The sequence below is a fragment of the Ambystoma mexicanum genome, chromosome 11 (genome assembly GCF_040938575.1).
Source record: "Ambystoma mexicanum isolate Mex_15411 chromosome 11, UKY_AmexF1_1, whole genome shotgun sequence".
Classification (NCBI taxonomy): domain Eukaryota; kingdom Metazoa; phylum Chordata; class Amphibia; order Caudata; family Ambystomatidae; genus Ambystoma; species Ambystoma mexicanum.
In genome coordinates this window covers 65,174,377-65,199,146 of record NC_090934.1, presented here as the reverse complement: position 1 = coordinate 65,199,146, position 24,770 = coordinate 65,174,377, and the positions used below count along the sequence as shown (strand labels likewise).

Here is a 24,770-nt window from a genome sequence, read left to right as displayed (position 1 = left end):
TCCATTCCCTCTGGGTGTGTATGTGTCAATAGTTTCTGCCCATGCCTTCCAGCTAGGTGTGTATGTTTTTTTCTTTTTTTTTTAAAGTATTGTTATTGAGTTAACTGTTTTACTTGTTTATAATAAGCATATTTATAACACGACATTATGAAACAATCATACATACATATTTTAGATATAGGATTAATATAGTTTAAAAACATGTAATACAGAAGTAAATTCAGGGGGGCAGGAAGGCTGTTCCAGAGGGAGGCCCCTGCCGAGGAGAGAGTTCTACCACCAACTTGTTGCTTGGAGAAGCGACGGACCCTGAGGGAGTTGGAGGCCGATGAGCGAAGAGCTCAAGAAGGAAGATATTTGGAAAAAGAGAGTTGACAGTATTGCGGCCCCAGGCCCCAGAAGGCCTTGTGGACAATGCAGAGGGTTTTGAACTTAATCCTTGCAGCCTCTGGGAGCCAGTGCAGAGACTTCAGTCCTGAGAGATACGATCTCTGGGCTTGAGGCCAAGGACAAGTCTTGCAGTCCTGTTCTGGATAAGTTGCAGAGGGCAGAGAGTAGGGGCAGGCAGATTTAGATAAAGGCTGTTACAATAGTCCAGCCTAGAGAGAACCAGAGCTCTGGAGATGTGGAAAGCCATGCAGAGTAATATATGTGTTCAGCAATAACAAACAAGATTCACAACGTGATATTTATGAAGTGACCTTCATATTATATTATAGCTGGAAATGGAAAAACAATTGATAAACATATGCCATTTACTTTCCTCTTCCTTTATTAATGTACGTGTTGCAGCAAGATATCCTTCTAGTCTGGGTACAGTGCATTGAGGGTTCCACCAAGCCTAATACTGACAAGGGACTGTGATGATTTGCATTTCAATCAAGATAAGGTCAAAAAGGGAACACAAAAAAACTGTCCACAGGAGCTTCAAATACCAAGCTGCATTCACACATATTTTTAAGCGACAATGACATTCTAATCTTACATATGTTCTGTAACAGTTTCCAAACCGAACGCCAAGAACTTAAAACAAATGAACACTAACAAACATGTGTGAAGGCACCTTCTATATCCTGACAAGACCAGCATTTATTATCAGAGATGCATTTGGAATGAAATAATCCTACAGGAATTAGAAGGCCTTATGTAAGAAGAACATGACAGATTGGGTCAAACCTGCTGACGCATTATCCCGTTTAGCTCTATTCCATATTAAAGACCCAACATTGTCCTACCCATCAGTTTCACACTCTATTTCCCAATTAGATTCTGAAAACCATGCATTAGTTCTGTTTTTATCAAGATTAAGAACTAGATACAATGGAGAGACTTTTCTATAGGTTAAGTTAAATTATTTCAATCTATCAGTGTAAGGAATAACAAATTGATCACTGAAAAAAAGGGAGGTTATCTTTGAAACGATCTAGCATTATAATATATTGAGACGCTGACAACAGGGGAAGAGAATATGCAGCTCTGATATCATGTAAGGTCAATGGGAGCCCATCATCAAGCGGCCGATTAAAGAATGGAATGCCTTCTTCCAACCAGCTCTACTAATGTGTAGCCTTGCCCTTTACCCTAATTCCCTTGTGAAATGTTGGGAGATGAACTCAGAAGGTTTCTTGGAGAATGTCTGTAAACATTCCCTCACCCATGGGGCTGTAACATCAATGCTGATTGGTCAAAGATCTCTACTTCTACTATTTACATACAATGTATCCATAATAGCTATAGGGGAAAGAAAAGGTTTCCCTAAAATTAAACTCACTGGTTAATTCATAAATGCATCTGGTAGGAACCTTGATTCAGCTTGTTTAAGTTTAAAGAGTGTCGGAAATGTGACCCCCACATATTCTCTCATTCATTTTAATTTACTTAGTACAATATGAGATGTTTCCTTAGCCCAAAGGCATTTAGTAAAACTACATTCAATTGTTCTTAAAAAATTTAGATGGAAATGGAAGAGGAAGCATTTATAATATAGAGATTATAAGATCTATCTGCCAATAACTTTCTCCACTAAGTCAGACACAATGGTCACCATGAATTATGGTATTATTTAGTCTAGTAAACATATATGCAGAGTGTTGTTGAAATATATGTGTAGTTGAGAAAGAGATATAGGTGCCTAATTATTTAATAACTTTAGGACACCACTTAATGTCACTAATACGTAATGTATGTTCTTAAAAATATGCATTTAGAGGAAGTATTTCTGATTTATCTAGACTTAATTTAAATCCAGGATCACTAGCAAATAGATCAAAGGAGTCATGTAGGTTCTGGAACTAGTTGCAAGATTGTTCAGGGAAAATTAAACATCATGTCCCTTTTCCCACTCTCTCTCTCTCCCATTCTCTCTGATGCCCTGTCTGAAAAGCCTGATTGTTTTAGTAATAGGCCTAACCAGGTGCCTTAACCATTTTCTGTTTATCACAATGTTGTTTAACCAAATGTCGAATGCCTTTGTCCCCCAATCAGGCTAAGGATGGCCCACCTTCATACCCCTAATATTCTCAACATTACCAATCCAAGCACGGTGCAAGTAGTCTGTATCCGTAGATACAATTGGATACTGATAAGGTGCCAACTTTGGAGCCAACCTGTGGCACGTTTCCAACATTACAAACGTGAATACTGATTATCCCCATTGGTCAGTTCATCTCATTCTCTCTGACGGAACTTATTTTTCTCTGATCTCTTCCTATAGCACCCTCTGTGACTCCTCTGTTACACGTTTTGAAACAACGAGAACATCTCAACATATTTCCCCTTGCATAACTTTCCTTTCCCTCCGGCGCTATATGCCAGCGCTATGTGCTACACCGATATTTCCATGTCACTTGGTGGTTCCCCGCCTCACCCCCTCTTCATCTTTATTCACCACTAAGACTTTACACCCACAATAGTTGCTGCCTTCCTGCTAGTCACCTCCTTTCCTGGCGAGTGCCTTGTCCAGGACATCGCTAGTGTTGAGGGCATTGCCATCACCTCTGACCGACTGATCTAGAACTGTGTTAGAACACAGCCCCCATCATGCCAGTTGCTATGATTGTTGTTATCCCTGGGTTCCCAGATCTGACCCAAAAGCGCATTCTATAGCCCTGATGGCGCACTAGGTAAGACTGCCATTTGCAAACGCCAAATCTAAAGTGTGACTGCCAACTCTCGAGTGGGTACCTTCACATAGAACAGGTCAATGGGCCGTGTTTGTTCTCGCAAAGGGGCCCCTATGGACTATATTTTTATTTTTTAACGTACTTAGGTTTAGTCACCCTAAGTGTCCTAGGGTCATCCAGACATGGACCCCTTGTAAACTTTGCTTAGAGAGGCACAGCTCCACCTCACTAATGATGCCCAACAAGGCTGAAACATGTGTCTGGGGTTGCTTTTGGGACTCTTGTTCACAGAGGAATTGCCATAGCATTTTGGTGCTGGACTGCCCATGTGGGCGGGACAAACACTGATATGCAAATGGATATTTCCCATCTGTTAAAGGTACAGTGAGCTAAAGTGTGGCTGCAGACTCTAGAGGGGGTACCATCCCATAGAACAGGCCATTTTTGCCATGTTCGTTCTCATAGAGGGGCACCCATGACACATTTTTTTATATATCTATATAAAGCTTCCACCTGTGCCTTTTCTCTGGGTGTATAATATCTATGTACACCATTTACCTGTGCCTTTGCTGCTGATGTATATCCTCAGTGTCTGCCTTTCCTTTTCTCTGGGTGTATACCTACCAAAGCTCCAGTGTGTGCCTTTTCTCTGGGTCTATACCTATCAAAGCTCCAGTGTGTGCCTTTTCTCTGGGTGTATACCTATTTAAGCTTTTGTCTGTGCCTTTTCTGTGGGTGTACCCATCTAAGATTCTGTCTCTGCGTTTTCTTTGGGTGTATACCTATTTAAGCTTTTGTCTGTGCCTTTTCTCTGGGTGTACCCATCTAAGCTTTTGTCTGTGCCTTTTCTCTAGGTGTACCCATCTAAGCTTCCGTCTGTGGCTTTTTTATGGATGTATACCTATCTATGTGTCTGCCTGTGCATTTTCTCAGTGTGTATATCTCCAGTGTTGGTCTTTCCTTTGCTCTCTGTTTATACCTATCTAAGCTTTTGTCTGTGCCTTTTCGATTGGTCTAAGCTGTCTAAGCTCCTGCCTGTTCCTTTTTTTTCTGGACGTGTACCTATGTAAGCTTCTGACTGTGCCTTTTCTCTGGGTGTATACCTATCTAAGCTTCTGTCTGTGTTTTTTTTCTAGGTTTATACCTATCTAAGCTCTTGTTTGTGCCTTTTCCCTTGGTGTATCTCTGTCTGCAGCTCTTACCTGGCCTTTCACTGTAGGTGTCACATCTCCAGTGTCTGTCTTTCCTTTTCTCTGGGTGGGTACCTATCTAAGTTTCTCTCTGGGCCTTTTCTCTGGGTGTACCCATCTAGGCTTCTGTCTGTGGCTTTTTTATGGATGTCTACCTATCTAAGCGTGTGTCTGTGCCTTCTCTCTGAGTGTATACCTATCTAAGCGTGTGTTTGTGCCTTTTCTCTGGGTGTGTATCTATCTAAGCGTGTGTTTGTGCCTTTTCTCTGGGTGTATACCTATCTAAGCGTGTGTTTGTGCCTTTTCTCTGGGTGTGTATCTATCTAAGCGTGTGTTTGTGCCTTTTCTCTGGGTGTATACCTATCTAAGCGTGTGTTTGTGCCTTTTCTCTGGGTGTGTATCTATCTACAGCTCTTACCTGTGCCTTTGTTGTGGGTGTACATCTCCAGTATCTGCTTTCCTTTTTTCTGGGTGAACCTAGCTGAACTTCTGTCTGTGACTTTTCTATGGGTGTGCCTATCTCAGCGTCTGCCTGTGCCTTTTCTCTGGGTTTATATCTTAAGTATCGGGCTTTCCTTTTCTCTCCGTTTATACCCATGTAAGCTTGTGTAAGTGCCCTCTCTATGGGTGTATACGTACCTAAGCTCCTGTCTGTTACTTTGCTCTTGGTGTGTACCTATGTAGCTTCTGTCTGTGCATATTCTCTGGATGTATACCCATCTACTCTTCCATCTGTGCCGTTTCACCGGGTGTATACCTATCTAAACCATTGTCTGTGCCTTTTCTATGGGTGTACCTATCTAAGCTTCTGTCTGAACCTTTTCTATGGGTGTATACTTACCTATGCTTCTGTCTGTGCATTTTCTCAGAGTATATACCTATCTAATCTTTTGTCTGTGCCTTCTCTCAGAGTGTATACCTATCTAAGCTTTGGCCTGTGCCTTTTCTCTGGGTGTACCTATCTAAGCTTTGGCCTGTGCCTTTTCTCTGGGTGTACCTATCTAAGCTTTGGTCTGTGCCTTTTCTCTGCGTGTTTACCTATCTAAGCTTCAGTCTGTGCCTTTTCTCTGGGTGTACCTATCTAAGCTTCTGTCTGTACTTTTTCTATGGGTGTATACTTATCTATGCTTCTGTCTGTGCATTTTCTCAGAGTATATACCTATCCAAGCTTCAGTCTGTGCCTTTTCTCTGGGTGTACCTATCTATGCTTCTGTCTGTGCCTTTTCTCAGAGTGTATACCTATCTATGCTTCTGTCTGTGCCTTTTCTCTGGGTGTACCTATCTATGCTTCTGTCTGTGCCTTTTCTCAGAGTGTATACCTATCTATGCTTCTGTCTGTGCCTTTTCTCTGGGTGTACCTATCTATGCTTCTGTCTGTGCCTTTTCTCTGGGTGTACCTATCTATGCTTCTGTCTGTGCCTTTTCTCTGGGTGTACCTATCTATGCTTCTGTCTGTGCCTTTTCTCTGGGTGTACCTATCTATGCTTCTGTCTGTGCCTTTTTTCTGGGTGTACCTATCTATGCTTCTGTCTGTACCTTTTCTATAGGTGTCTACGTATCTACGCTTCTGTCTGTGCATTTTCTCAGAGTGTATACCTATCTATGCTTCTGTCTGTGCCTTTTCCCTGGGTGTATACCTATCTATGCTTCTGTCTGTGCCTTTTCTCTGGGTTTACCTATCTATGCTTCTGTCTATGCCTTTTCTCAGAGTGTATACCTATCTATGCTTCTGTCTGTGCCTTTTCTCTGGGTGTATACCTATCTATGCTTCTGTCTGTGCCTTTTCTCTGGGTGTACCTATCTATGCTTCTGTCTGTGCATTTTCTCAGAGTGTATACCTATCTATGCTTCTGTATGTGCCTTTTCTCTGGGTGTATACCTATCTATGCTTCTGTCTGTGCCTTTTCTCAGAGTGTATACCTATCTATGCTTCTGTCTGTGCCTTTTCTCTGGGTGTATACCTATCTATGCTTCTGTCTGTGCATTTTCTCAGAGTGTATACCTATCCAAGTTTCAGTCTGTGCCTTTTCTCTGGGTGTACCTATCTATGCTTCTGTCTGTGCATTTTCTCAGAGTGTATACCTATCTATGCTTCTGTCTGTGCCTTTTCTCTGGGTGTATACCTATCTATGCTTCTGTCTGTGCCTTTTCTCAGAGTGTATACCTATCTATGCTTCTGTCTGTGCCTTTTCTCTGGGTGTATACCTATCTATGCTTCTGTCTGTGCATTTTCTCTGGGTGTACCTATCTATGCTTCTGTCTGTGCATTTTCTCAGAGTGTATACCTATCCAAGCTTCAGTCTGTGCCTTTTCTCTGGGTGTACCTATCTATGCTTCTGTCTGTGCCTTTCCTCAGAGTGTATACCTATCTAAGCTTCTGTCTATGCATTTTCTCAGAGTATATACCTATCTAATCTTCTGTCTATGCCTTTTCTCTGGGTGTACCTATCTACGCTTCTGCCTTTGTATTTTCGCAGAGTATATACCCATCTAATCTTCTGTCTGTGCATTTTCTCAGAGTGTATACCTATCTAAGCTTCTGTCTATGCCTTTTCTCTGGCTTTACCTATCCAAGCTTCAGTCTGTGCATTTTCTCTGGCTTTACCTATCCAAGCTTCAGTCTGTGCCTTTTCTCTGGGTGTACCTATCTAAGCTTCTGTCTGTACCATTTCTATGGGTGTTTACCTATCTAAGCTTCTGTCTATGCCTTTTCTCTGGGTTTACCTATGCAATCCTCTGCCTGCAGCTTTTTTTATGGATGCATAGCTCACGTATCCTGCCTCTGCCGTGCTTCTAGTGCTAGAGTTTAGCTCTGTGGTGCGGGATCATGGCAAGCATTGCCGCTATCCTGCTCTTCAGCTGCAGTCTAGACAGAGGGCTCCATCCCAGCTCCTTCAAGTGGTCTCTTAATGCCCAAGGAGACTCGGCCCACTCGGCTTGCGGGTTGTCTTTTGGGAGCCGCCTTATTTCTAATCAACATCAGAGCGGTCACAGCAGAGTGTTTTTCGGTTGTGAACAGGGGTCCCATGGAAACGGAGCTCAGGCCATGGAATAACGCTTCTCTGAGTGAATAAGTGTTTCTTGCCAGCGATGTTCAAAGCCCAAGTGCCGGAAGAGCTGTGTGCAAGAAATACCAAGTGCCCGCGGAAGCTTTGCAAATCCCATCCTGTCTTTAATGTGGATCCGTTTACTAAGAGAAACAGGCTGCACGCTTGTGTTTTAAAAAAATATATGTATTTTTCACACCGTGTGTTGGTATCAGCTCGTACTGTTTATCACGGTCTGCAAAATAAACCTGTGTGTGTTACTTTTTTTTACGATGAACTGAGATCACACACACACACATACTTTTTGAGAATAGTACAGGCAGTAGTATTACACAATATACACACACATGCATCTTACAATTAAATAAAGTCTAGAACAACATGACCGAGAACGAACTCTTGATAGTAACCTTTTTTAAAATCCTGGTGCCTGGCATGTTTTTATTTTTTATTTTTGTTTTTTATTTCACCCCTCCATTCCCATACCTTCTGTTATGAACAGCATTCGCCTTTATATAATATACCGTCTATCAGGCCATGTTTGGCTTTGACTTGGCAGTCGCAGAGGGAACATTCTGGAGTGTGAACTGGGGTAGCACGCAGCGAGATGCAAAATGAGCCACCAAACTTCCAGGATTGCCAAAACACATTCTCCACCACCTCGTGCATTCAACTTTACTTTGTGTACTAACAGGGCTGGCATGCACCCATGCAGCCACAACACATTCTTCCCTCACTGCACCCCTAGCCCCCCATCACTTCCTGTGTCTATAGAATCTTGTGCACACTATTTCATCATGGTATCATCCCCTACCTCATTTTCTTTCTTCCAGCAACTATGGTCTGACTACACTTTCTTAATCACAACATACCACTCCGCGGACATGCCTAGCCCCACGGGGTCTATAGCTCAGCGAGTTGAGCGCTCGCTGCTGCGATTTGAGCGTGATCTGCAGGTTGCAGGTTTGAATCCGAGCAAGGCTAACTCAGCCTTTCATCCTTCCGAGGTCGATACATGAGTACCAATTTCGGTTGGGTGATATTGTATGTAAATATGTGCTCTGTAAAGCGCTTTGGATGAAGGTGCTATATAAATAACACATCATTATCTGGCACAGTTAATTAACATAAAATAACAAGACATCACAAACATTCACACACACCTTATGTTTATAGCACAAACAATTTCATTAAACGCTACACACATACACACACACACCTTATGTGTACTACAGGCCGTAGCAGTACACACTCCATACACGCACACATACACATTTTATATGTGTTTATTACAGGCACAAACTAGCAGTACAAACTCCAGTCTCAAGTGTGCGCACGCACACACACGCGCACACACACACGCGCACACACACACACACACACACACACACACACACACACATTTATTGTTCAGGGATTTATTATGGAAATTCAACTAAGAATAAGGATTTTGGAAGAATTGTGCCACAACTAAAAGACAAGGGCCTGTGATGAAGTAGGAGCCACCCTCTGGTCTCAGATTACTCACGCCCCCGGAGAGGGCTAATTAAGGGAACACCTATGAACCATTGACTTTTGGAAGCATTCTATTGCTAATCAGCTTTCACTCATCTTGAAGATCTGCCTTACGTTTTCCAAAATCGTTCAGGCATGGCCTCACCCAGCTGGAACATTTGGGGTGCATCTGTCAAATATTTAGAAGTGATTAAGCGCAGGAAAAGACCGACAAATGCTGGATGGATTTGTGCCAAATAAGAAACAAGTTGGGCACAACGTGGTGAAGATGTGTCTTTCTGTGGTTTGGTGAATAGCTACACAGTAGTTTCATTAAATCGTGATGGTGAAGGGGTTGTGCCCAGTCCCAAGCAACCTTTATATATCTCCCATGGTGCATTGCGGCACTGAGACTTTTCAGAAATGACAAGCTGCCATTCTTTAATTGATTTTGTTGCTCTTTGCGAGCCAGTCCCACGAGAAACCTTCATGTATAGAAAAATGGAAAAGCGTTCAAAATCATATTTGGAAGAGGGAAGTTGGAGTTTTCACGTCCCGGTAGGACTGTTGTGGTGAATGAGGACCAGTTAGTCAGTTTGGCATTTTGGAGAGGGCTAAGGAGGACTTTTTCAGTCAGACCCTTTTCTTCTTACTGTGGGAATTTCACAGGATTCCGACAAGCAGAGGGTCATTTACTGCAGTGTCGCGGGAAGAAGCAAGCAAAACACAATATTAGGCAAGGGGCTGGGCACAGAATGGCTTCTGTGGGTTGACGAGAAGGGGTCAATATGTAGCTTTACAGGTAGTGTTCAAAAGAAACTTCATTTCAAAGGCATTTCTGTGTCATCACAAGTATGTAAACAAAACAAAGTACTGATCCTGCATAGATCATTATTACGTTAACGCACCGACATTGAATGTGTTCCCACAGGAATATTCCCATGGGAAAATCCCACAAGAAAATCTCCCCGTAGTAAAAGAAAAGAAACAAAAAAAGAAAGGACACACTCAACAGTCTTTTACCCTAATGGGTGGAAAGTGGTTCGGGCCACAGTTGAAGGGTATGGCCAGTGTGACATGTTTTTTTTATTTTTTATTTTTAATCATAATAGTCGAAACATGGCTATGGGAACGTGATATTGACTCCCAAAGGTGTACGCTGGCCAAGGCAGAAGGGCATGACTAGTGGGTCCTGGTGCAAGTGGAATGGTATTTGGCCAAATTATCCACATTGGGGAAAAGTGGCAATAGTCTTTTAGCTCGCGAGGATAGCTCAAAAATGCATTATGATATGTTTAACATTGTGGTAGGTGTTATTTTATTTTTTGCAAGTTCAAAAATATTGAATTGATTTTGATGTGAAATTCTTTTAAATACATGATTACACATATACAAGATTGTAGAAAATAGTTCACAGGTTTCATAAACACAAATTAAAGAATATAATGTTTTTTTTAATAGTTATACACAATGTAATGCATCTTGTGAAATTTTAATGAGCCGCTGCTTGAACAGTGTCATTATTTCTAAATTGTCCATTTTGTTATTGTTTTAAATAGTTCATATGTCCTTCCAAATTAAACATATATATGTACATTGATTTTACATTTTTTCAACATGTTACAATAATGTGGGTCTATTTTTTGTCTCAAATACAATTTCTTACCATGCCTTTTAGCACCTCGAATCACCCAAAATCACCCAAAATGTGTTGAGGTTTGAACATTTCACAGGGATTCAAGGTGATTCAAAGACCATGTGAATGGCGCGTGAAAAACCTTCAACTTCAAGAACCTTTCCTAAAATGTTCATGAGTCCCGTTGGACACTTTTTGGGAAGCTCACTCACTCTTAGATATAAGTTTATTTATGATGGCTTTATGTGATATTTTCGAATATTGAAGACTGCACGCAAAAATAACCAATTTACTTTGGCTGATATGTTGCAGCCTTCAATACTCTGATATATCCATTTTCGAAGAGACGGACACCTCCTCCCCCAAAATCCACGTGCAAATCGATTCTCTAAATGCCCACAACCTTTAAATGTTGTGCCCCAACATAAACATGTCACCCTAAACCATCCTCCCCTGACAGACATACACAACATAAACACACACTTACCCACCCAACTCCTCCCATCCACGCAACAAACACTCCACCTTGAAACACAAAAAAACACATTTACACTCACCTCCTCACCCTCCCCACCACGCTACAAATATGCCCCTTACACATGCACTCACACAATAGACACTGCGTGCACTTGTGTGTGGCAGGGGCATGACAGTTTGATTTAGAAAGACTGCTCTGAGCGGTCTCACAGCAGTCTTTCTAAATTGTTTGTTTTTTCTTTCGCAAAAAAATAAATATATATATATTTTCACTGCATATCAGCTATCCTATATGAAATAGTAAATCTAGATGTTTAATTTATGCAGTTGAATTACTTTTTGTGAATTACTACATTATTGTGGCTACTCTGTTGTTACGTGTTATTATTCCTGTTCACCTATAATGACACACTTATAGGTCTCCTGAGCAAAATATGTTGGTGCTAAGAAATCAACTTTTGCTTGCATGTTATTTTTGTTCAGTGATGTTGGAGATCAGGGCACTTAGGATCAGGGCAATGTATGTTAGGTTTTAACTAAGAAATATATTTTGCCAAAATCTATTTTATTAGCACATGGAGATCGTTATTGATCTTTCCCCAGTCATTCAGAATGTTGATAGAGTTCAGTCAATAACTACTGGTATTGACTGCCTTCTGAACATTCTGTCTTCATAAGCCGACAGGGAAACAACAATGCAATTTCCAGGAAAGATTGTTTTCAACAAGACACTTCGTCTCTCGGAGGATTTTTTTTTTCTTTTTTTTTTTGCTGTAACATCCTATTTAACACAACAGAGAGGAAGCTAAAATATGCACAAATGTTTTCACTTTCTTATAGAGAAAACTTTACATTTTATGTGACACCTACTGTCTGCTCCATTTAAAGCTGCTCCAGAATAACCAAGTTTGCAATTTAAATGCTTAACCTATAACGAAAACTTTATTAAAATACTACAAAATAATAACACATTTAATTTACTAACTCAGTTTGTCTAGTTACCCATTTTTACTTAACCATTTGAATAATGAGAACTGTGGAAATCCTGGCTACCTCGCTATTGGTTAGTTTAATACAATCGATTTTCCACACCATTTCTTGTTTGGTGATAATTGATTTTATTCATCAATGTGTTTATTGCGTGGACTCTTCTTTCCATTAGTGGTCAGCCGACATGTGTTTCGAGCCTTGGGTCGTTATCAAGGCTATTTTGGATGGTGGAGAAACGGTGTGGAAAATCCATTGTATTAAACTACCCAATAGCGAGGTATCCAGGATTTCCACAGTTCTTACCACAAAGGAGGTGTGGGCTTCACCTCAACAACCAAATCCTGTGACCTTGCTTTAAGGAAAAGGAGACCACAACAAAGGACAGAGCTCAGCAAGGAAGGTTCCACACCTAGGGCCCAACACAGAATCTCATTTGGATAATGACACTGCCCCAACCTATAGCCCTCGGCTTTGCCTCAATTCATAAGTTGGTGGCAGGATATTATCCTGTGATAATGACCACTCACTTGATATATAAGGCTATTTTATCAATAGGGATACTGACCAATGCAATTTAATTATGTTGCCTTTCAAATGCGGCCTCATTGAAATCAAGAATGTAATACAACAATCAGACATACAGAAAGGGAAAGAGGCATTTCAATATTTCACAATCTCAACTTTTAGACTGAGAACTAAAATATAATATCAGGAGACATGGAATTAGGCATTATCCCAATACGAAAACTATCTCTTTAATACGACACTCAGAATGTTTCACAGTGCCAATGACAGAGCAAGGAAAAGCGGTCTTTAATGACAGAACAATGAAAAGCGGTCTTTAAAACTATTTTTTCGTTCTTCTCATCTGATTGTTATTCAAAATATACTGATACGTCATCTTCTGCATATTTTCATTTATTGTATATGATTTTGAAATACATAATAAGCTATGTGTGTAATATATATTTACAATATACCTAAACATTTCACAGGTTTTGATCTTTCATGGCACATGATGTTAATTTTTAGATCATGTTTACTACACTGTTACTACTACTACTAATAACAATAATAATAATAATAATAATAATAATAATAATAATAATAATAATAATATACTTGTAATGTGTGGCGTGTCTCTATGGACATGTTGGTGAGGAGCTTTCCATATCACTATTTCTTTGGGAAGGTATCTGACCACGTTGGAGAATGAAGGTGTATTTTTCACCCCATCTGCATTACTCATGTTTAGTGTACATCTGGTGTGATAATATGCAGATTTCAGGGCTTATGCATGTGCTGCTCCAGTACAGAATCAAATCAAACATATTGTATTTGCCATGTTCACTAATCACCAAAATATGTGGATGGTACACCCTTTAGGCCTTGGATATGATGTTGTGACCCATCTCTTCATGTGACCTATTAAAGATTCGACTTACTGATTATTTTTTTCTATTTGACAGTTAGCACCAAAACATATTTAAGTCTATAAGATACCTAAGGAAATCATGATGACAAACTATAACTTCTAAAGAGAGTTTATTGTGTTTCGGTTGAACGATGCGTATCTCTGTGCGTCAAATTTCCTTATTGAGATATCGACCATAGCTGAATGCCATGTTTTTTTTCTTCTAACTTTTAGCTCAGAATTGCAGTTTTACTTTACAAGGTCCAAATGGAACTGTGGAGAGTCCTGGATTTCCGTATGGGTACCCAAACTACGCAAACTGCACTTGGACATTGAGTGCCGACGCGCAGAACCGAATACAGCTCGTCTTCCAGTCTTTCGCTCTGGAGGAGGACTTTGATGTGCTCTCAGTTTACGACGGACCACTTCTGCCAGTAAACCTCAAAACAAGGTATTGTCACTCCATGTTATTGTATTGTTAATTTGCTAAAAGTGAGATATTTAAAGAAAATAATAATAATTGCAGTTCATTGCCTTGATTTTGATCATCTGTGAGTATTTCAATACTAGGATTTGATTATTTTACTTAACAAATATAACTATTAATATGGAAAGGTGCTGTTTTATTACCTACAATAATTACAACATATCATCATACATTCACAGTCTCAATATATTAAAGAACATTTCCTGTTACACTTTCTTTATTGATATATGTATAAAACAAATCTTAAGATTGCAAGATGTTGTGATTCTCTAAGGTGAATGTCATGGGCATCTTATGTGATTATCTGTTGTACCCAACACTATTGGTTTTCAAACGTTGGCACAAGTGTTTGGACTACAAATCCCATTTGCTCAAATCAGAACATTTCCTGTTACACTTTCGATATTGATATATACATATAAAACACATCTTAAGACTGTAAAATGTTGTGATTTTCTCTGGTGAATGCCATTGGCATATTATGTGATTATCTGCGGTACCCAACACTATAGGTTTGCAAACTCTGGCACTCCAGGTGTTTGTACTACAACTTCCATTTGCTCTAACCAAAACGAGAATGTTTGTTGGATCATTGGAGTCGTAGTTTAAAACGTCTGCTGAGAAAATGGTTACAAACTCCTACACCAAAGAATGACACCCCCTTCAAGTAAAAAAAAAAAAGAAAATTATGCATGTCCATTTAACTTTTGTCAGTACAACTCTTTAACTTGATGTCAAGCGTGCTGTTTTATTTTGTGTTCACATTGCAAACATAAATGTATTGTATTCAAACCAAACTTCAGTTTTGCTTTGAAATCGGATTTGGTAAATCCTAGAAATTCAAACCCATGTAAAAATAAAAATAAAAATAGCACACCTCCATTATGTGATTAAGGCCTACACAGATTTTTTTTTGTTTTTGTTTATATTGTACACATATAGACTTATCAAAGGCCTTATACACACGTGTCCAACAAATCAACAAGACATTTTAAGAAATATCAAATCTAATATAAGTATTTTCAAATATCAAATTCATGCACACACATGTTCACATCCTGACTCTCACCTTAACAGCAATGGGCTACAGATATGTTTTTATTATTTTGCAATTTGTATTTATTGCAGCACAAACAGATTTGATGTGAGTTAACAAACGGGCAAAGCCTCACCTCAGTGACACTGGGCCTGATTTATTAAAATGTTTTACAATTGGCAGATTCCATTGAAAAATGCTTTTTAAATCAGACCCACTGATTATTAAGAAAAATAACATTTATAAACTAACATTTGCTCAATTCTCTTTTAACTGTATAGAACAAAGTAGATGTTAAGGACACTCAGATTTAAGGAACATTAGTACTTAATCTCACTAGTGCTGGCAACCGGTATGGCACATTCTTGGCACTACATTTGTATTCCTAAGAATGTGACATACACCTTTTGAATGTGTTTACTACCAGTGGTGCATGTCACCGCCGAACAATGTAGACCACCATAATTAAAGAACAGCCTGATACCCCCATGGCTATATTCACATTAAAAGGTGCATACATACATGAGCACATTTTGATTTCCTAGTTTACCAGAAGCTCTCTGATGTTGCTGGAACTTTCCATCCTACTGGAGGTCGAAAGAAAAGGGGAAGGAAAGGAAATTGAATAAGGCCAATGGGAGCCTGCTATTGCGGTGCTCCCAAGTGGCAGATGGGAAAGACAGAATAAAAAGAAGGGACTTTTTTCTTTTATAAATATAAGGTAATAAGATGATGTTCAACTTGATTAAGCAAATGGATACATTGGTTAACACTTTTCGCTTTCTTCATTTTTGTCCTTATTTTATTTATAATGAACACTGGACATTGTTCTATCATGTTTTTATATTCTAAATGTTGTCCAACTTTTGATATTGATCCTTGTACTTTTGTATTTTTTTAAATATTTTTATTGTTGATATTTCTTAATGATGTGCTGTGGAATATAGCAATATAGCACACATAATTAGACAACCGTATTTAAATTTCTTAAATCCATTGCTGTGTGCATTGTTAGTTAAATCATGTATTTCTGATTGTACGATGCTGTGGAATTTGCAGTCTAAATTCAAGTAATGTTTGCCAGTTGTCCTCAGCACTCGAAAGAAAAACACTGTGCCAGAAGGTTTTTGGTTTCATCCCATAGGTAAAGAATTTCCTGATGAATTTGTGCGTGAATCATAGGATTTTTGGATCCAATCGCATGCGTAGAACATATGTTTCTTTGTTGAATCACAAATGTTGGTATTTTCTCAAAATCCTCACATTGCCGTATGCCAAATGCCTTTCATGTCTGGGTCCTCATATACTAAGTCACATTCTACTCCTGCCCAGACACATCCATATGCATTTTACATGTCAAAGTCATGCAGCTCAACCCGTCCGGACATATTGAATCAAACTGTTTGGGATGTTCTTAGAAGATGCTGAAACCAGACAACAAACAAGAAATATCTCAAAATAGCTGCAACTCAGAATCCAAGGTGGTTACAGGTCCTGTTATTTGGACAGAACAAATGCACGTGATTTAAATTGTATGCCTCAACATACATCTTTGACATTCTAATGGTTTGAAGGCATATCATAGATAAAATATTGTGATGTAACAGAAACGCTTGGCAAATTTATAAGAAAAAGAAAAGCGAATAACTGTGAATTAAAAACAAAAAAACAAAAAAAAAACATATGCCTAATGGCATTAATATTCAATTGAAAAAAAACTGTGTATATTTAATTAAAAATAATATGTTAAGTCCCAATTTGTTACTTTAGATTTGAATAGTCAACACATTATTGCACTTTTGTAACACTTTGAATGTTCTACAACAACACAAGTTGTTGACCTCTGAAGAAATATGTGAACAATGTTCTTAATGTGTTCACGTGAATAGAACTTCTTCTTGAATTGTCTATTTCAAAAGATGGCATTTTCCTATTTGTGCCCTTGACCTCACCACATCATGAGTATATATTGGCCACATTACCACATTTGAACTTAATCTATTTTGTGCTGTTTGTTTAATGAACATGAGACGGTACATGTTCACCAAGTCCTAGCTGTTAGCATGCAACATTTATAGACATATGTTGCCAAACTTGGTGACACTGAACATAGAGGCAGGACTCCATATTGGCAGTTAAGTGTCCCTTTGTCAGGGAGTGTTCACACGTTTGTGTCTGGATGTTGCTAACGTGTAGTTGAGGAGTCACATTCAACCACCTGTATTAATTCATTCAGTATTTTATGCACTGTGTGGCTTGCTCTCGGGAACCTGGATTGTCTCAGATTCAGATCCATGCTGATCCCAAATAGTTTTGATTTAGACACTCAGATGCTTAACCTCAGATGCTTAACCCCTTAAGTGCCAAGGATGAGTATGCCCATCCTTTTTGCATAAACTTGCATAATAGCTTGGCACTTCGTTGTATGATGTATAACACAGTTAGCAAAATGGGTGGTGCTATTTTGGGCACACAAGTTTCTTGTGGTTCTTGAGTCCCAGCATAGTTTGTTGTTTTTTTTGTTTTATAGTAAGTTTCTTACTTCACTATTGGTTTAATGTCTCAACTTGCCCAATGAGCAGCATTATTTTAGACCCACAATCTCTCAATGGTACAAACTAAGCTGCTTCACATGAATTATCTTGCCAACATAACCCCATCTTCTGTGTCTTCAGCCATGCACGATCCCCTTTTCCCTGGAAGAATTTGCTGACTCGCAGGTGCGCCCCCTAAACGCATGTTAGACATTCTGCAGGTCTGATTCATATCGTCTACTTTGCTTTGTAAGTTTTTTTTCTCATTGGCAAATGGCAGATGTGCTTCACTTGACTCTCTCGGACGGTCTCACATTGTTCCCGCTATTTGTCGATCCTCTCGTCTTGACGCACCATCTTGCTGTTGATGGATCCACAGGGTTCCCTCAGTAGACACTGGTGCGGTCCCTGAAATGCCCTAGAGGTTAATGATCCTTGCAGGACCCCTCACACTCTTGTCTCTCAGGCAGAAGGCTCTACAGATCTGCTTGATTCACCAATCGTGTTTCTTGCTTTCAAGATTACTGGTGAGCACGCTCTCCATGCACACTCTAAGACCTCCACTCTTGCTCTTCACTGGCACCTTTACCCAATTGTGGTGCTGCCTGCCAAGTTGCAAGGTAACTGCAAGGGGAAAAGACTGCTGTTTTGATCTTCTCTTGGACTTGATTCAGGTCAATCCATCAATCATTGTTTCATTCGGAAAACACGAACATTTTCAAAACAGCAATCACCTTAGTCCATAAACATCTGACAAACAAGATAACAAAATTAATAGTAATAGAATACATTGTAAGAGTACTAAAGCCAAAATTACAATCATGATAAAAAAAAGAACAATTCTTAACCCCAATTCTAATAGATTTCTAGTACAAAGCATTCTGGAGGTTCCCAAGACATTATTAAAACTATCGAGAAGGGTTGGCAATACATAAAATACAGTTCATGTTGAACTGCATTATATAGAGGGCAAAATAAGATTATAGGTGCCATGTCTTCTGTTCTGCTTGGGTCACATTTACACCAACATGGATGTTTTGCTCCTCAATGGTAACATATTAAAACTAAATGTAGTTATCAGACAGCATCATTATTTTTAGATCACCCAAGTTACAGATGATTCAATGAGAAGTCCATTTGAGAGGAAGTGCTGCAGCAGCCTTGGCCTTGCTATTTCTGGCCCCTCGCTTTTTCTACTGCAAAATTCAAAGTAGCAGCCCTCAAGTTAATTTTGGGGAATTCACCTACATCAAACCTGAATTTGTATTCCAAACCTCCAAGCCCAAATTCTTTACATTTCTTTAACGTATTTGAATTGTGTTTGCCACATCACCTGTGGCTAAATCCTTCGGCAATTTCTGGGATAGACTCCTTTGCGGGATTAGTCAAAACCGATACACATGATTAAAGGGGATTTAGCTTAAAGAGGTCACTTAAATTCATCATACTGCATTCAAAGGAACAGAGCATGTTGCAGACCCTTGTGGCTCCCCTAGCAGTTCTCTTAAAATCAGCTTCTGCATTCTCCAAACATGTTAATATTAGTATTGGTGGGGCTCCAGCAGTTGCTTTTGATAGTTAATATTGTCATTGGTGGGGCTCCAGTGGTTGCTATTGATAGTTAATATGGGCATTGGTGGGGCTCCAGCGGTTGCTATTGATAGTTGCTATTGGCATTGGAGGGGCTCCATCGGTTGCTATTGATAGTTAATATTGGCATTGTTGGAGATCCAGCGGTTGCTATTGATAGTTAATATTGGCATTGTTGGAGATCCAGCGGTTGCTATTGATAGTTAATATTGGCATTGTTGGAGATCCAGTGGTTGCTATTGTTAGTTAATATTGGCATTGTTGGAGATCCAGCGGTTGCTATTGATAGTTAATATTGGCATTGTTGGAGATCCAGCGGTTGCTATTGATAGTTCATATTGGCATTGTTGGAGATCCAGCGGTTGCTATTGATAGTTAATATTGGCATTGTTGGAGATCCAGCGGTTGCTATTGATAGTTAATATTGGCATTGTTGGAGATCCAGCGGTTGCTATTGATAGTTAATATTGGCATTGTTGGAGATCCAGCGGTTGCTATTGATATTTAATATTGGCATTGTTGGAGATCCAGCGGTTGCTATTGATAGTTAATATTGGCATTGTTGGAGATCCAGCGGTTGCTATTGATAGTTGCTATTGGCATTGGAGGGGCTCCATCAGTTGCTATTGATAGTTAATATTGGCATTGTTGGAGATCCAGCGGTTGCTATTGATAGTTAATATTGGCATTGTTGGAGATCCAGCGGTTGCTATTGATAGTTAATATTGGCATTGTTGGAGATCCAGCGGTTGCTATTGATAGTTAATATTGGCATTGTTGGAGATCCAGCGGTTGCTATTGATATTTAATATTGGCATTGTTGGAGATCCAGCGGTTGCTATTGATAGTTAATATTGGCATTGTTGGAGATCCAGCGGTTGCTATTGATAGTTAATATTGGCATTGTTGGAGATCCAGTGGTTGCTATTGATAGTTAATATTGGCATTGTTGGAGATCCAGCGGTTGCTATTGATAGTTAATATTGGCATTGTTGGAGATCCAGCGGTTGCTATTGATAGTTAATATTGGCATTGGTGGGGCTCCAGCGGTTGCTATTGATAGTTAATATTGGCATTGTTGGAGATCCAGCGGTTGCTATTGATAGTTAATATTGGCATTGTTGGAGATCCAGCGGTTGCTATTGATAGTTAATATTGGCATTGTTGGAGATCCAGCGGTTGCTATTGATAATTAATATTGGCATTGTTGGAGATCCAGCGGTTGCTATTGATAGTTAATATTGGCATTGGTGGGGCTCCAGCGGTTGCTATTGATAGTTAATATTGGCATTGTTGGAGATCCAGCGGTTGCTATTGATAGTTAATATTGGCATTGGTGGGGCTCCAGCGGTTGCTATTGATAATTAATATTGGCATTGTTGGAGATCCAGCGGTTGCTATTGATAGTTAATATTGGTATTGGTTGGGCTCCAGCGGTTGATATTGATATTTAATATTTGCATTGGTGGGGCTCCAGCGGTTGCTATTGATAGTTAATATTTGCATTGTTGAAGATCCAGCGGTTGCTATTGATAGTTAATATTGGCATTGTTGGAGATCCAGCAGTTGCTATTGATAGTTAATATTGGCATTGTTGGAGATCCAGCGGTTGCTATTGATAGTTAATATTGGCATTGTTGGAGATCCAGCGGTTGCTATTGATAGTTGCTATTGGCATTGTTGGAGATCCAGCGGTTGCTATTGATAGTTGCTATTGGCATTGTTGGAGATCCAGCGGTTGCTATTGATAGTTGCTATTGGCATTGTTGGAGATCCAGCGGTTGCTATTGATAGTTGCTATTGGCATTGTTGGAGGTCCAGCGGTTGCTATTGATAGTTAATATTGGCATTGTTGCAGATCCAGCGGTTGCTATTGATAGTTAATATTGGCATTGGTGGGGCTCCAGCGGTTGCTATTGATAGTTGCTATTGGCATTGTTGGAGATCCAGCGGTTGCTATTGATAGTTAATATTGGCATTGTTGCAGATCCAGCGGTTGCTATTGATAGTTAATATTGGCATTGGTGGGGCTCCATCGGTTGCTATTGATAGTTAATATTGGCATTGTTGGAGATCCAGCGGTTGCTATTGATAGTTAATATTGGCATTGTTGGAGATCCAGCGGTTGCTATTGATAGTTAATATTGGCATTGTTGGAGATCCATCGGTTGCTATTGATAGTTAATATTGGCATTGTTGGAGATCCAGCGGTTGCTATTGATAGTTAATATTGGCATTGTTGGAGATCCAGCGGTTGCTATTGATAGTTAATATTGGCATTGTTGGAGATCCAGCAGTTGCTATTGATAGTTGCTATTGGCATTGGAGGGGCTCCATCGGTTGCTATTGATAGTTAATATTGGCATTGTTGGAGATCCAGCGGTTGCTATTGATAGTTGCTATTGGCATTGTTGGAGATCCAGCGGTTGCTATTGATATTTAATATTGGCATTGTTGGAGATCCAGCAGTTGCTATTGATAGTTAATATTGGCATTGTTGGAGATCCAGCGGTTGCTATTGATAGTTAATATTGGCATTGTTGGAGATCCAGCGGTTGCTATTGATAGTTAATATTGGCATTGTTGGAGATCCAGCAGTTGCTATTGATAGTTAATATTGGCATTGTTGGAGATCCAGCGGTTGCTATTGATAGTTAATATTGGCATTGTTGGAGATCCAGCGGTTGCTATTGATAGTTGCTATTGGCATTGTTGGAGATCCAGCGGTTGCTATTGATAGTTGCTATTGGCATTGTTGGAGATCCAGCGGTTGCTATTGATAGTTGCTATTGGCATTGTTGGAGATCCAGCGGTTGCTATTGATAGTTGCTATTGGCATTGGAGGGGCTCCATCGGTTGCTATTGATAGTTAATATTGGCATTGTTGGAGGTCCAGCGGTTGCTATTGATAGTTAATATTGGCATTGTTGCAGATCCAGCGGTTGCTATTGATAGTTAATATTGGCATTGTTGGGGCTCCAGCGGTTGCTATTGATAGTTGCTATTGGCATTGTTGGAGATCCAGCGGTTGCTATTGATAGTTAATATTGGCATTGTTGCAGATCCAGCGGTTGCTATTGATAGTTAATATTGGCATTGGTGGGGCTCCATCGGTTGCTATTGATAGTTAATATTGGCATTGTTGGAGATCCAGCGGTTGCTATTGATAGTTAATATTGGCATTGTTGGAGATCCAGCGGTTGCTATTGATAGTTAATATTGGCATTGTTGGAGATCCATCGGTTGCTATTGATAGTTAATATTGACATTGTTGGAGATCCAGCGGTTGCTATTGATAGTTAATATTGGCATTGTTGGAGATCCAGCGGTTGCTATTGATAGTTAATATTGGCATTGTTGGAGATCCAGCAGTTGCTATTGATAGTTGCTATTGGCATTGGAGGGGCTCCATCGGTTGCTATTGATAGTTAATATTGGCATTGTTGGAGATCCAGCGGTTGCTATTGATAGTTGCTATTGGCATTGTTGGAGATCCAGCGGTTGCTATTGATATTTAATATTGGCATTGTTGGAGATCCAGCGGTTGCTATTGATAGTTAATATTGGCATTGTTGGAGATCCAGCGGTTGCTATTGATAGTTAATATTGGCATTGTTGGAGATCCAGCAGTTGCTATTGATAGTTGCTATTGGCATTGGAGGGGCTCCATCGGTTGCTATTGATAGTTAATATTGGCATTGTTGGAGATCCAGCGGTTGCTATTGATAGTTGCTATTGGCATTGTTGGAGATCCAGCGGTTGCTATTGATATTTAATATTGGCATTGTTGGAGATCCAGCGGTTGCTATTGATAGTTAATATTGGCATTGTTGGAGATGCAGCGGTTGCTATTGATAGTTAATATTGGCATTGTTGGAGATCCAGCGGTTGCTATTGATAGTTAATATTGGCATTGTTGGAGATCCAGCGGTTGCTATTGATAGTTAATATTGGCATTGTTGGAGATCCAGCAGTTGCTATTGATAGTTGCTATTGGCATTGGAGGGGCTCCATCGGTTGCTATTGATAGTTAATATTGGCATTGTTGGAGATCCAGCGGTTGCTATTGATAGTTGCTATTGGCATTGTTGGAGATCCAGCGGTTGCTATTGATATTTAATATTGGCATTGTTGGAGATCCAGCGGTTGCTATTGATAGTTGCTATTGGCATTGTTGGAGATCCAGAGGTTGCTATTGATAGTTGCTATTGGCATTGTTGGAGATCCAGCGGTTGCTATTGATATTTAATATTGGCATTGTTGGAGATCCAGCGGTTGCTATTGATAGTTAATATTGGCATTGTTGGAGATCCAGTGGTTGCTATTGATAGTTAATATTGGCATTGTTGGAGATCCAGCGGTTGCTATTGATAGTTAATATTGGCATTGTTGGAGATCCAGCAGTTGCTATTGATAGTTGCTATTGGCATTGGAGGGGCTCCATCGGTTGCTATTGATAGTTAATATTGGCATTGTTGGAGATCCAGCAGTTGCTATTGATAGTTGCTATTGGCATTGGAGGGGCTCCATCGGTTGCTATTGATAGTTAATATTGGCATTGTTGGAGATCCAGCGGTTGCTATTGATAGTTAATATTGGCATTGTTGGAGATCCAGCAGTTGCTATTGATAGTTAATATTGGCATTGTTGGAGATCCAGCGGTTGCTATTGATAGTTAATATTGGCATTGTTGGAGATCCATCGGTTGCTATTGATAGTTAATATTGGCATTGTTGGAGATCCAGCGGTTGCTATTGATAGTTAATATTGGCATTGTTGGAGATCCAGCGGTTGCTATTGATAGTTAATATTGGCATTGTTGGAGATCCAGCAGTTGCTATTGATAGTTAATATTGGCATTGTTGGAGATCCAGCGGTTGCTATTGATAGTTAATATTGGCATTGGTGGGGCTCCAGCGGTTGCTATTGATAGTTAATATTGGCATTGGTGGGGCTCCAGCGGTTGCTATTGATAGTTAATATTGGCATTGTTGGAGATCCAGCGGTTGCTATTGATAGTTAATATTGGCATTGTTGGAGATCCAGCGGTTGCTATTGATAGTTAATATTGGCATTGTTGGAGATCCAGCAGTTGCTATTGATAGTTAATATTGGCATTGTTGGAGATCCAGCGGTTGCTATTGATAGTTAATATTGGCATTGGTGGGGCTCCAGCGGTTGCTATTGATAGTTAATATTGGCATTGGAGGGGCTCCAGTGGTTGCTATTGATAGTTAATATTGGCATTGTTGGAGATCCAGCGGTTGCTATTGATAGTTAATATTGGCATTGTTGCAGATCCAGCGGTTGCTATTGATAGTTAATATTGGCATTGTTGGAGATCCAGCGGTTGCTATTGATAGTTAATATTGGCATTGTTGGAGATCCAGCAGTTGCTATTGATAGTTAATATTGGCATTGTTGGAGATCCAGCAGTTGCTATTGATATTTAATATTGGCATTGGAGGGGCTCCATCGGTTGCTATTGATAGTTAATATTGGCATTGTTGGAGATCCAGCGGTTGCTATTGATAGTTAATATTGGCATTGTTGGAGATCCAGCGGTTGCTATTGATAGTTAATATTGGCATTGTTGGAGATCCATCGGTTGCTATTGATAGTTAATATTGGCATTGTTGGAGATCCAGCGGTTGCTATTGATAGTTAATATTGGCATTGTTGGAGATCCAGCAGTTGCTATTGATAGTTGCTATTGGCATTGGAGGGGCTCCATCGGTTGCTATTGATAGTTA

The 24,770-nt window shown here is 39.8% G+C and overlaps 1 protein-coding gene across 1 annotated transcript in view; it reads left to right on the top strand.

Moving 5' to 3' along the window:
• The window catches only part of CSMD2 (CUB and Sushi multiple domains 2), a 2,010,406-nt gene that overhangs the window by 185,475 nt on the left and 1,800,161 nt on the right, over positions 1-24,770 (top strand). The window contains exon 2 of the mRNA XM_069622557.1: positions 13,605-13,821. Coding sequence (XP_069478658.1) covers positions 13,605-13,821 — 217 coding nt within the window. The remainder of the gene's footprint in view (positions 1-13,604; positions 13,822-24,770) is intronic.